We start from the raw sequence: 14,217 nt of genomic DNA, 5'->3' as shown, positions 1-14,217 counted from the left end.
TTGGACACAGAGCATGTTGACACTACCTTCACCAGATACTACACAACACAGGAGTGTGAGGGCAAACCCCATGATTATTCCTGGCAAACCTGCCCTTAACAGGGATTATTGCACAGGAGGAGAAAGACATATAACCCCAAAACTACACAGGGCTACATATGATATACGCAGGATTGGTATAGCATTCCTGCTGGAAAACTGTGAGGATGCATATAAAATGAATTAGAATATTACCCAGGTCAATACCTGAGGCCTGTAGTTTTCCCCAATTTGCTATTGTGTGTCATTACTGTACAAATACATGTTCCAAGAACACAAATACAAAGCAATACTCTGCTGTAAACACCTTACTGCTATTTCACTTGAAGAGGCGCCACGACGTGTCTTCTGCTAGAGCAGGGGCGTTCAACTCTAGTCCTAAAGTCCCCCCTCCCCCCCCCCCCCGTGTGGGAGGAGGTCCTGTGTTCTCCGGCACTTCTTTCAGCTGTTCTACCTGTGTTTCCAACATTGCATCACAGAAGGAAGCTCTTTTGAGCATTGGAGATGCTGAAACGCTGCAGGACTCGTGGCAGGAGTCAGAAGCAGCTAAACCAGGTGCTCAGTATCACGATCGGAACCCCCCCGCCCTACCACCGCTCCTGTAGATGACGCCCCATACAGATTCTCTCCAATGTACATGTTATTTTAACCTTTTGTAAGTGTATCTCCTAGGGACACTCTCCTTAATAAATTTACCCTTATTGTACACAGTTACGCGCTATGGAGCTTTTTTGTGTTTTGTTTATATATATATACATATATAGAATATCAGGGTCTTTACATAATATATCCGGATAAGTGGAAAATAAATTATTATTATTATTGGAAGTGATCTGAGCATTTCATTATTATTGTTATCGTTTAATTGTGAAGTGCCAACATATTCTGCAGCGCGGTACAATGGGGTACATGGAGTTATGTAGTTAACAAAAACATGAACGTTACATACAGGTGAGAAAACACATGCACAAAGAGGTAATGAGGGCCCTGCTCGTGTGAGCTTACAATCTAGAGCACTAGTTTCCAACCTTTTTCTGTTTAAGGAACCCTATGTAAAATTCTGAGGAAACCCCAACCATCTCTGAGAGCAACCCTGAGACCACATGCATAGTAAATTATTTTGTATTAAGATACACATTTTCAAATGACCAGAAAATTGCAGGGAACCCTTGAGGGATGCCCGGGGATCCCAAGGGTTTCTAGGAGCCCTGGTTGAAAAACACTGATCTAGAGGGAATGAGGGACAATGTTGAAACAAGATGGTACTGGAAGCCGGCTGGTCATTGTAGGATAAGGTGTGGCTCAGGTTGGAATATGACTCAGTCTGATGACAGCTGGAGCCATCAAGGGTGGATGTTACATAGGGTAGAGATTGGTCCAGTCACACAGCTGTTCCCAATGGGGTTGCAGGAGGAGGGGAGTTAGATGTCAGAGTTAAGGCTTGTTTAATAACAATGACTTGGTGCCTTGAGAAGCTTCCACCTCATTCTCTTTGTGATATAAATATAAGGGGTTGGAAGAATGTGTATGTTGAAGTTATCCTTTTTTTTTTTTATACCTCATCTACATTATTTATAAACAAATTAACTAGCGCTGCCACTCTCACCACTTCCATGACATTGACAGATGCTGATTGCTTAATTGCTGTAAAGTGGCAGTCCTGCTTAGCTGACACAAAACTTGTCCTCAGCTTAACAATTGCACTCTGAAAAGAAAGGAAGCCTTTCTGTTTGATGAAAGGCAGGCTGCACATCAATAAAGTGTTTTCTACGGCTGCAGAAAACTCAATAACTGTCAGAGGAACACGCAGGAGATAGGGGAGGACACTTTGATTGGGAAAGATATCACATAAAATGGTACATCTGGTATTTTCAATGTCCAATAAAAAAATATATAGAATGTAGACAATTAGTCCATATAGACCAGTGGTTTTCATCCTTTTTTTTGGTTAAAGAACCCCATAATTATACTGTGAAATTCTCATTGTAAGGAACCCCAACCCTCTCTAATAGCGAGTCTGAGATCAGATGCATTGTAAGGAACCCCAACCCTCTCTAATAGCGCGTCTGAGATCAGATGCATTGTAAGGGACACTAACCCTCTCTAATAGCGCGTCTGAGATCAGATGCATTGTAAGGAACCCCAACCCTCTCTAATAGCGTGTCTGAGATCAGATACATTGTATGCAGTAGTACCTCAGGGGTACTGACCAGAAGATAGGCTCTTTGGAGATGTGACTCATTCAGATTATAAAATGCTATGTACAGCACTGTGTGCACTTTCATCAATATATAAGAAATTGCACCTCCAATGAAAACTTCTATTTTTCTTTTTTCTAGAATAATGTTCTTTATTTTCTCCCTTTTGTACCTGTCTCTACTAAGCACTACTCTGTATTTGCGTGTCCTTTTCCACATAAATGTCTTCTTTTTATTTGCGATGTTCTTCTGTTATCAGTTCTCCTTCCGTGCCCCCTATGCTTTTAATGTTGTCCTTCTGTTCCCCTTTTCTTTCTCAATGTTTACACACAAAAAAAGTAATTTATCATACATATAGTGGATCTCTAAATGGTAACATTTTACCCAGAAATCATTTAAATCAGGGGTCCCCAACGGGCACCATGGTGCCCACCAAGCCATTTTGTGGGTACCCACAATAATATGATAATATGGTTTAGATCAGGGGTCTCCAACGTGTCGATTGTGAGCTACCGATAGCTCGCCCGCTGCCAGTGAGTAGCTCACCACAGTGCCCACGACCGCTGCGTGCTTCTCTCTTGTGCCGGTCCGTGGCTGAAGTCGGGACCGCCCAGAAGTCGGGCCCAATTTACGCATTCATGAGTGGGACCAGCGCAACACTGGAGGCTTCTCGCCAAGCGAAGTGTGTGTTAATTGTTTGGTGCCCGCCAATCTCTGCCGAACTCTCAAGTGTGCCCTTGGACACAAAAAGGTTGGGGACCCATGCTTTAAATGATAGGAAACACTTTATGGTTTCCTGGTCAAAACTGCCCCTTTCCTGTGAACTGTTACACTACAAGCCTCTTTAGTTGTGCTGCCACTTCTTGTTGGCCGTAGGAATGCACAACTTGACATTTCAGCTCCCGAAGTGAACTGAAAGGACGTACAATATTAGCACCAGCCCACCCAAACACAATGTCAGCGGACTGTGAACAATTTGTATCCGTCTCATCCTGCTGGAACTGATGGAAGCCTGGAACTGGCTCTGTAACCAGCTGAATCACGTCGATAGAAAACAAAATCTTGATAGTAGTCCCAGAAAAAAAAAATAAAGGAACTTATTTTATGTAAATTGAAACAGTAATTTCCCAATTCTACGTCATCTGCCTTTGATTCCCAAGGTTGGGAGGAAAATGTATTTATTTATACCATTCTGCATTATAGATGCTGAAAGATCATAGAATCTGCTACGTACATTGAGTTTATTGTTGTAATCAGATGAAACAAAAATACCTGTATTATCTTTTCTATTGTACATCTCAATATGTGGGGAGATAACGCAGAGCAGGATTGCACATGATTGCTAACATGACAAATTCCTTTGCAATACTCATACTTCAAGACAAGATTTTAATGTACCAGTATGAAGGTTCTTTATAGATGTCATTTGTAAGTGGCCTTTCATCACCATATACGTTGGTTTTTCAAATGTCAACTCAACTCAAATAGCAGAAATTAATGTTTGGTCATACAATGCAAGAATTGTGCATTTCAATGATGATGGAGGAAAGTGGAACAGTCAACAAATATTTGTTTGGCGATTCAAATCCTAAGAAGAAGAGGACTAAAGCTGAAACAAAATACCTCTCCAAGAGTATGTCATAGCTGCTACCCAAAACCACCTATGTGTTTTACCTCCACACCGAGAAGGGATTTTTTAACAATGAAAAACTATTGGTCTGATCTGAAAGCTTGGCTTACAAGTTATACCCCAAAGGCGTGCAGATAATAGGAATTTCTATTCCAGAAAGTAGGACATTGGTTGTTGCCTTAATTCATATTTTTTGAATAAGGGGATTGAGTGTGAGGAGGGAAGGAGGAGGGTGGAGTATGAGAGAAAGGGGGAATTGAGTGGGAGGGGAATGGGGAATTTAGTGAGAGGAGGGGGAATTGAGTGTGACAGTTAGAGGGACAGGGGAGAGTGAGAGAGAGTTAGGGTGGAGGGGGAAGAGTGAGAGAAATAGAGGGGGAGAGTGAGTTAGAGAGGAAAGAGGGAGAGTTAGAGTGGAAAGAGGGAGAGTTAGAGTGAAGTTGAAGAGTTAGAGAGAAGGGTGGGAGTTAGAGAGAAGGTGGAAGAGGTAGAGAGAAGGGTGGAAGAGGTAGAGAGAAGGGTTGAAGAGGTAGAGAGAAGGGTGGAAGAGTTAGAGATAAGGGTGGAAGAGGTAGAGAGAAGGTGGAAGAGGTAGAGAGAAGGGTGGAAGAGGTAGAGAGAAGGGTGGAAGAGTTAGAGAGAAGGGTGGAAGAGGTAGAGAGAAGGGTGGAAGAGTTAGAGAGAAGGGTGGAAGAGTTAGAGAGAAGGGTGGAAGAGTTAGGCTGCGCTTATAGTGCCGGCGACATCGCGGCAAAACAAATGTATTGCCCCCATTCTGTGCGCTTATAGTAGAAGCGACGCGACGGCGCGATAGCTTGGTCGCCATCGCTGGAAGTCAAATTAATTTGATTTTTCCAGTGACCGCAGTGTGACATCACCGTCGCATCGCTGTCGCCGGCGCCGGCACCATAAACACAGCCTTAGAGAGAAGGGTAAAGAGTTAGATTAACAGGTCAGGTTGAGATCTTTGTGGGATTTGCTGCAAGGCCATGTGCGGAGCCTCGACTCCTACCTTCTCTGGCACCATCATATGGAGACATCATCTGGCGGCATCTTCTCCCAGGACCGCTGACAGATATCCCGGGGCCCAGGACTAAAGTTATGTCTGCCCCCCCCCCCCCCCGTGTCGGCGGTATTGTGAGCCCCCCCGTTTCGCACCCTACAAGCCCCCCTCTATTTCTCTTCCAATGTCTTTCACTCCCTCTTTCCTCACTCACTCCCCTGCGTCACCTCCTCATCTCAATCGAGCCCACCTTCCGTCAATTACCCCACTCTCACTCAATCCCCCACCACAAAATACATACCAACCCCCGAACCATTCCATATTATTAAAAAGACCCCCACTCCCCCACTTCATATTAAAAAGACTCCCACTCCCCCATTCCATATTAAATAGACCCCCACTTCCCCCAATACATATAAAAGACCCCCACTCCCGCCCAATACATATAAAAAAGACCCCCACTACCCCCAATACATATAAAAAGACCGCCACTTCACCTCGATACATATAAAAAGCTGAAGAAGGAAGAGGGCGGCACGAAGGAGAAGATACAAACTGTACAGAGGTCCCATGCTCTCCCCCGTCAATCAGTGGGGAAGAGAGCGGGGGCCTCAGTATATGAGAAAAAAAGGGGGAATTTTCCGCCCCAACATTTTGCTACTGTACAGCCGAGCCTAATGGGAAATCCGCCACTGGTTACGCCACTGACTCTCGTGGTAATATCTATTGTTAGTCCAAATAAAAAAGGGATCACTTAATACTGAAGTACTTATTTACTCTGCACTATCGCAACTGGACTAACACAGCTACTTCTATTTAATTAATTTATTCAAATACATACAGATAAATACATGCAGATACAATAACCATTATTTGAGTTATTTAATAATAATATCATACTAAATCCATGAAATCCTCTCCAAACATTGATAGAGAACCCCCTTCTGTGCAGATGATTTCTCCAATGCAGGCTAGGGAGCAGTGTAAGCAGATACTGCGCAAAAAGAGTAAGGCCTCGGCCATGGTTCTGGCGGGCGGGCGGAGGCGCGCTGAGGCTCAGGGAAAGCGGGTGCTTTCCCTGGCCTTAGACAGCGCGCCGTCCAGGGTCGTGTCGGGGGGCGGGCCAGTGACGTCACGGAGCTGGTTCGCCCTCCTTGGGCGAACCCCTCACGTGACCCGCCCTGTGCTCCGGCAAGCGGGAAAATGTTAAATTTCCCTAACACCTACGCTTCCGCAAGCGCGCGTAAGCGTAGGCGAGCCCCTACTAAAGCCGCTCTCATTGCGGCTGTAGGGGCTCAGTGCCGAGCGGAAGCGCACCTCAGCGCACCTCCGCCCGCAAGCACTATCCATGGACGCGGCCTAATAATACTGACCCTGTAGGTGTAGGATCTCAGTGATGTCTAGTTTTGCTGTTGGGAACAGTATCATAATGAAATGTTCATATTCAGTGGGGTAAAGGCAGAGGTCAAAATGTTTCCTTTCTATGTGAAATACTGATTTTTATTGAACATGTCCATAAAGGCTCCAAGTCCCATGCATTGTTTACCATGTGTTTCCGGCATTGAAAAGGAATAATGTCTCTCACAAAGTTTACTCAAAACATTGGCCAGCGCTGCTTCACACTGTAACATATTGTACTTCCTGCTGTTCCATGCTACACGCTCTGATGTCCATTGCCCTTCAAATGTTTCACTTCATCTTTGTAGAGGCACCGTGCGCCTGCACTGTAACACAATATTCCCTTTGTCCTATTGAGCCACAAATTGCTAATCGCAGCGAAAAACCTTAAAAACAAGTTTCAATGAAACCACTGGGGGTTTAAAGGATGTGCACTGGCATCATAGTATTACACAGTATTCCCACATACCATTTGAAATTCAGATTCAGGATACATAATACCTGGAACAAAATACTATATATGCAATAAAATACGGTTTATATTGACTTCTTGAGTGTTTTCCTTGTTAGCAATGTAAAGTGCACATGTAAGGTATTGCTGAATCCATTAGTGTTACACATATATATGACTAATCCAATTAGTCATTAAAGCATTAGGCGTTCCTTATAGCAGCAGCTAAGCTGAGAGAAACCCAGCAGATGATCCGGGCAGTGTTCACCATGAGGGGCTATGGCATCTTCAAGCCATCATATTTAGATGGCAATTATGCAGCTGAGACACACAAGCCCAGCAGCCTAATAAGATTTAAAATGGTATTAAGTGTCATTTTAAAATGTCTACAGGGCTTTTAAATAAAAGTTGTCGTGTAAATAGAATTGGAGATTGTTTTGCTCATATCTATTGAATAAGGATTTGGAGCAAGCAAAAACCTCTGTGCCACATTATCAGCTTTTCTATGTTACAGATAGATCTGATTCCTTCATATAGCAATCTCCCAGCAGGCTATTAGTCTAATTATAGTTCTTACTCGCTTAATGAAATGTAGTTTAGTTCCCTAGCCCCATCAAATGTCTAATAAAATCACTGAGTACAAAGGTGCCTCACTTTAGCAGAATTTTGTGGCAAAGATTATCATGGGTGAGTATTTAAAGATTGCTAAGTAGCTCTCAGCTGCAAAATAGGGGACAAATATTATCACCCTAATTTTGTAAGTGAGAGCTGCTTGGTACAGTGATAGTGGGTTTTAAGTGTCACTCAAAGGGGTTCATTTTTCAATGGTCAGGTACATAGGCAGACTAAGTATTTATTAAAGACACTGGGACTTCTTCTTTGCTAAATCTATTGCTGTTATTGGCACCACTTTTACTAGGTTGCATCAGGGAGACCTTGATTGACAAGACTTCCTAAATGTAATCTGTTATCTATGTAGCACATTTAATTCATCTGTAAGGGATGTGTGTGCTACCAAACTGATGCCATGTTCTACAAAATAACTTATTTAAATCCCTTGAGCACATGTACAGGTACTTAATAACTAAATGTAAATAAAAAAAACATATACTTTAGTTATTGATTCTGATAGGTAAGTGAATCCCCAAAGATTATACATGTTTTGGGGGAGTGGGAGCAAACCCACTTTTCCCATGCTCCTAACAGCTTGGAATAACACCCAACACCTGATAATTGCACCTGTCTTCTGTTATTCTATGTACCACGTTACAAGCAATTCATCTTCTGTTGTCCCCAAACTGTAGAGTTTTTAGGACATGCCCACATGATGGTAGCACCAGAGTCTTCTAACATTCTCTAACCCACTTTACAATATAATAAGACTTGCTCAATGATCTCCAGAGTCAATGCATTTGTGGGGACGGAATTTAGGACACTGACCCACATAACCCCGCAGTATAAACCAATTACTGCACCCATGTTTTATAATACTTAATATAGCATTTGAATGACATGTGTACCATTTGTACTCCAAGTCAAGAAAGTTGGGATATGGTTGACCCTGATCATCTCATTCCCCTAAATACCCCAGTAGCTTGGCGTTCGCGTCTCCTAATACTTCAAGAAGTATTGATTGATAGTACAGGAAAGGAGCAAATAGGTAACGTTGCAATAAAAGAATAATACAGAAGATACATTCAGCGCAGAGGGTTATATTCATGCTTATTAATTGTACTCACCATCCTCCTTCTCGTCGAAAACGGGTCTCTTGGAGGAGGTGTTGGCTCCCATCCTTTTCCTCCACTTGTTCCAGTGAAACATTTAGGCAGAGGTCGAGATAGCATTCCCTATCTCCTGGAAATCTAAGGAAGATGAAGCCGGTTTCAAGGACAGTGAAAGCTCTATTGGTGTTTCCTTTGGGTTTCCTTGTGTTTGCCAGGCGTGCTCTGCTGCACTTTCAGATCATTGCGAGCACCATGTTGGATAGAGAAGGGTTTCTTCTGCTGGAGAGTGGTGACCAGCCTGGATGTCACTCTGTACTTCAGCTCTGTGTGCTGTTTGAGAAGCCCAGGCTGATGTTTGAAGTGGAGCAGTGAGAGATAGAACAGAAGCAGCACATTCCCCTTTTTAGAAGATCATGTTTTTTTTTCTTCTTGTTCTGGCAACTGATTCCTAAATTAGGTTTATTTATGCCACCCTCTGGTGTATTTCATAACTGCAAGTTGCAAATCTTCCCACTCTATAACCTCCCATTATCAGCTCTTTGGCCCAGGAAGTAACCTATGGTATCCTTTCTGCTGTGTGCATTTCTGTGTTATTGAACACAGTACCACTTCTGTTTAAGTATGATTTATTGCTATTTAGGCAGTCCTCGGTTATCCAACGGAATCCGTTCTGGAAGTAGCGTTGGATAGTGACACCGTAGTAAAGTGAGTCCCATGGTAATCAGTGGCGGTGAGCGTTAGATAACACATTCAGGCGTCAGATAAGGCATTCCGGCGTCAAAAAACAGCCCGCAGGGTTGCATTGTAAAGCGTTGGATATGCCATTCGTTGTAAAGTGAAACGTTGGATAGCGAGGACTACCTGTAGTTTGCTTGCATAATTTTGTACATGCTCAATCTAATTCTATTTGAAATTAATTGCAAATAGTTTGCAATAAATTGAATTTGCCAATGAGCACATAAAAAGATTTTGGTGGATGAAAAGTGCCAATGACCCTCCACTTTACAGTGTTTAGTACTAAGGAGAAAAGATATTAAAAAGTACAAGCTGAGGATTTTTTTTTTAAGGGAAAATACATACCAATGAACAAGGATGAAGGTATATATAAAAAAAATAAAAATAAAAAAAGCACACTGTCTCTTAATGTCTACAATTAAAATACTGTACTGCATTTTATATACTGTATGATGTGAATTATACGAAAAGTAGAACTAAGGAAACTTCTTGAGTAATGTGGATTCCCTTTTTGTTCTTTCATGTCTTTATTGTACTTTGAGAGACCCAACAGGCCCAGCCAAAAACTGAAACTGGTAAATCCAAAAGGATGAAACAGCAATTTATAATAATCATCATCATAATATTAATAAATGTTGCCATCTATGGCATTCCTGGCGATATACTTCCTTAATCTACATACATTGAAAAGTATGATTACCCAAACTCAGATTTAACAGTCTCCTTGAGTCAGTGGGGAAAAATAATTGTAAAACATTTGTAATTGATATGTCAATAGGTGTAAATTTGCATCAAGTAACGCCTCCTTTCCCTTCATATAGCAGCTCCCCGTATCCTATGATAAAGCATGGAGAGTAAAAGTACGGCAGAGTAATTTAATATATTGATGCTAAAAGATGTATGTTATAGTTACCTTCTTATTATGAATTTAACAAACACAACTGTTATTTCTTCAAATTCTGTTTTATTTTGTTGTTTATTTAAAGTAACATAACTGCCAGTAGTCTTAGGGTAAGAAGGATTAGAGAAGGACCCACCTAGGGTTTAGAGAAGGACCCAAGACATCACTGCGCCTTAGACGGATCTCAGACTGCAAGTGCCCGGGTATATAGGGAACTATAGAGTTATGTTCCGGTTATGGTGCTGAAAAGCTCCATCAACTTGGAGAATTGTACCCCCTCAGTACGTAAAGCAGCAGTCCAATCTGCTGGGTTTTTTTGGTCTGTTTTTCCCCTTTAATATGTGCATCGATACAATTCAGACAATAATAAGTAATAAGCTAAGTTGCAGTCACGGGGACTCCAGGAGCAGGTAGGACCTCGGTGGCCAGAACAGCAGGGGAGGCAAGATTGTTGGGGTCATGGGCTGAGGTTGGTTGCAGGCGGCAAGCAGGATCGTTGGGGTCCAGGCAGGGGTCAGTGGCAGGCGGCAAGTAAGGATCGTCGGGGTCCAGGCGGGGGTCAGTGGCAGCAGAAAGGCAGAAACAGGGCAGGGGAGCAGGAACTGAGACTAGGGACTCACGAGCAGGAAACAAACAGGGAAAAGCCAGAACACTAGCAAGGGCCGTTAATATGTACAGGACTAAACAGGAACAGAAACAGAAGCAAATCAGGGCATGGCAGAAGGAGTCTGGACAGAAAACAAAGGCAAGGGAGGAATAAGAAACAGGAAACTATAAGGGCAGGAGCAACAAGAGGAGAAAGACAGACAGAGGAACCCCAGAGCAGACAAACAGCAGCACACCCGGTGGAAAGACAATGGAATGGTGGCAGGGAGCTGGATGTCTAGGAAGACTCTGACCAATTGATCCGTTCTCCTGTGATCGATCGGCGAAGATTCATCTCAAGGGTTCACTAAAATGTCTGTCAGTGCAGCAGAAGAGGACCAAAGATACAAAGTTCTGTGGGGAAGATCATGTGACCAGGCAGTCATTAGATACAATTGGTGCACTGCTAGAGAGAGGGCAGGGCTTATAAAGGGATGTGCCAGAGCCTGTTTCAGAAGAGGAAGGTGTTGTGACTTTGTAAATGGTTGTTATAGAAACAAAAATGCTTGTTACATTGTAATACATTTAAAATGTCATTCAGAGTTGTTTTTTGTTTTTTTAAATGCTACAAGTATTTTCTCATAGTTCAGAACTGATCTATTTTTAAAAAAAATAACACACACACCTGTAGGATATTGCTTGGTCTGCAGCTTTAACAGAGAGTAAAGCAGTTCAAGCCCAAATTATTTTTATTGAAGAACTTAATGCCTTTTCACCTTTAAAGACCTTTCAATAAACTTTAATTTGTTTTTTGAGAAAAGTTCCTAGCGCCTATATATTTGTCCTTCTCTAACCGGCCCCTGCAAAATTCAATATTTTCTAAGCAAGCCCTGAGACAATACCTATGTGACCAGAAAATGTAGTGCTAGATTCCTGCGAGTGCACTCACCATAGCTGGGAGGCGTTCCATAAGGATATCTACTGTATCTGCAATCACAGTCCCCATGGGTAGTACATTTCTAATTTCCTTACTGCAACAAACCATTTCCCTTTGCTGCTGGTGAAATCTCCTTAACTCCAATCTCATGGGATAACCAGGTGTCATTTTTACTGTCCTTGGGATGACATGCTTCCATGGAAGTTCATTGCATTGACCTTTAATATATTTGTAAATAGTAATCATATATAGTAATCATATCCCATCGCAGGCGCATATTTTCTCATTTAAACAACCCTAATTTGGATATCATTTTTTTTAAAAGTCAGAACTTCCACCTCTATAAATTTGATGGCTATTATCTGCACTTTTTCGAGCTCCATAATATCTTTTTTATGTGAGATGCCCAAAACTACTCCATTTTCAATGTGTGGTCTTACTAAGGGTTTATACATGGGCCAGATTATACTGCCTTCCATGTATACCCTGTGTTATCTGGAACAAGTGATGGGAGTAAAAAAAAACCTGCGATGCTACCAACAGAAAGTCCATGTAATATACAAATGAAAGTTCATCTCAATGTATGAAAAGAATCCCAGACAGTATTTTTAAACTTGAGAGTATTGTCCCACGGAGTCAGTGATTATCACTGATATCATAAAGTAATTCTTTAGCATGTGAGGCATTAGAAAAACATTAGAAATACCATGTTGTATGCATGCTTATTAGCCTAATCATTGAAGTACATATTATGTAACGCTGCAATATCAAAACATTGTGGTGAATCTCTGTGATGTGGTGAGTATAAACTATAAAGGTTACTCACTCTGTTCCGTGGGTCCTCGTGAACTGTCGGCATTCCTGTCGAAAGAAGATCATTAGAGAGGTAGAGTTGTGAGGCGGTGTAACTCTTTTTTTTTTAATCAAAAAGTGATTTGATAACGCGCAGGCACCTGCGTGAAATGCATCAGAGAACCTTCCCTTGCTGACTTAATGTCCCAATGAATCTCTTTTTTTTACTATTAGACGGCAGTTCGGTTTTACATTTTTTCCTCAAGGCGGTTGCACCGCCTCACAACTATACCCTGTGTTATGCATGACAATATGCAATTAGCCTTTGCAGCTACTGCCTGACATTGAGCACTATTGCTAAGCCCATTGTCTAGAAACACCCCTAAATCCTTCTCTATCAAGAATTAATCTTATTTTGTCCCATTTCATTTGTATGTAGCCTATTTATTCTTCCTTCCCAAATAATAGGCTTACATTTACAGTATCTGTATAAAACATAATTTCCCATTTACCTGGCCAAATTTCCAGTTTATCCAGGTCCTTCTGTAGTGAAAATGCATCCTGCTCTGATATTACCACCTTACATAATTGTGTGTCATGACAAAGATGGAGACTTTACTGTCTATGGGGTTTATTCTGTAAGGTGCGATAGAGCAGATAACGTGCTATTGCATGAAAAGTCCCAATTGAGTTTAATGCTTTTCATGTGATAGCACATCATCTGCCCTATCACGCATTAAAGCTGCAGTCCAAGCAATATCCTACTTGTGTGTTTTTTTTTAAATACATCAGTTCTGTACTATGAGAAAATACTTGTAGTATTTAAAAAAGTCACATGCATTTTTGTTCCTATAGCAACCATTTACAAAGTCAAATCCTCTTCTGAAACAGCATCACCTTTTTGAGCCTTGCCCCCTCTAGCAGTGAACCAACTGAATCTAGTGCCTGCTTGGTCACATGATCTTCCTCACAGAACTTTGTCTGTCAGTGCAGCAGAAGATCACCCAATATGCATTTAGTGAAATCCCAGCCGAATATCAGCGATCGATTACAGGAGAACGCATCGATCAGCAACTTAGCTAATCACTTGTCAGTTTGTAGATTGTATTGATGCACATATTGAATGAAAGAAAAAACGACAGCTTGAACTGCAGCTTTAAAGAATAAGCCCCTATGCCTCCTTTAAAGTCATTAATAAAGTTAAAAACAGTGGCTCCAGTACTGAACCTTGAGGCACTTCACTTACAACTTTAGCCCAACCTGAACAGGTTCCGTTTATGACAACTCTCTGTTGTGTATCCGTCAACCAGTTTTCAATCCAGGTGCAAATATTTTCACCTAGACCAATTTCCTTTATTTTGAACACTAACCTCTCGAATGGCACTTAATCGAAAGCGTTTGCAAAATCTCAGTAGACTACATCAACTGCGTTGCCATGGTCTAAATTCTTACCTCCTCAAATAAACTATAAGGTTAATTTGGCATAGCCCTCATAAATCCTTGCTAACTACTATTGATCATGTTGTTATCCAAAATGTATTCCTTAATCTAAATCTATTCTCAGTAATGTTGCTGGGCCCTCTGGCAGCAAAGCAGTTAAAAGACTTGTCAGATTTTTGACTTTGTGCCAAATCAGAATCAAGCAGCTATGCGGTAAAATAAAAAACGATTAATTTGCACTATGACTCTGCAGTGTGGCCAGAATACTGGTTCCTTATTTATCGAAACGCAGAGTGTTTTCCAAAGGAAAACATTAATAATGCATTATGAGGCTTATTCTGTAATACGTTTCGGCGCTAGTGCATGGAAAGTACCATTGACTTC

General features: G+C 41.7%; 1 protein-coding gene across 3 annotated transcripts in view; it reads right to left on the bottom strand.

Annotated features, from left to right (window-relative positions):
* Nucleotides 1-12,449, bottom strand: part of STK32C (serine/threonine kinase 32C) — a 216,354-nt gene extending 203,905 nt beyond the window's left edge. For 2 of the 3 annotated variants that reach the window (XR_012803573.1, XM_075612189.1), the window contains exon 1: nucleotides 8,459-8,849. Coding sequence is in view for 2 of the 3 variants with exons in the window: in XM_075612189.1 (XP_075468304.1) it covers nucleotides 8,459-8,540 (82 nt within the window). In the remaining variant the exon portion in view is untranslated. Of the gene's footprint in view, nucleotides 1-8,458; nucleotides 8,850-12,427 lie in introns of those variants that run through there. The other variant, XM_075612190.1, reaches the window with a different exon arrangement.
* Between the last annotated feature and the right edge of the window lie 1,768 nt (nucleotides 12,450-14,217).

The sequence above is a fragment of the Ascaphus truei genome, chromosome 8 (genome assembly GCF_040206685.1).
Source record: "Ascaphus truei isolate aAscTru1 chromosome 8, aAscTru1.hap1, whole genome shotgun sequence".
In the NCBI taxonomy this organism is placed as follows: domain Eukaryota; kingdom Metazoa; phylum Chordata; class Amphibia; order Anura; family Ascaphidae; genus Ascaphus; species Ascaphus truei.
This window is presented reverse-complemented; position numbering and strand designations above follow the sequence as displayed.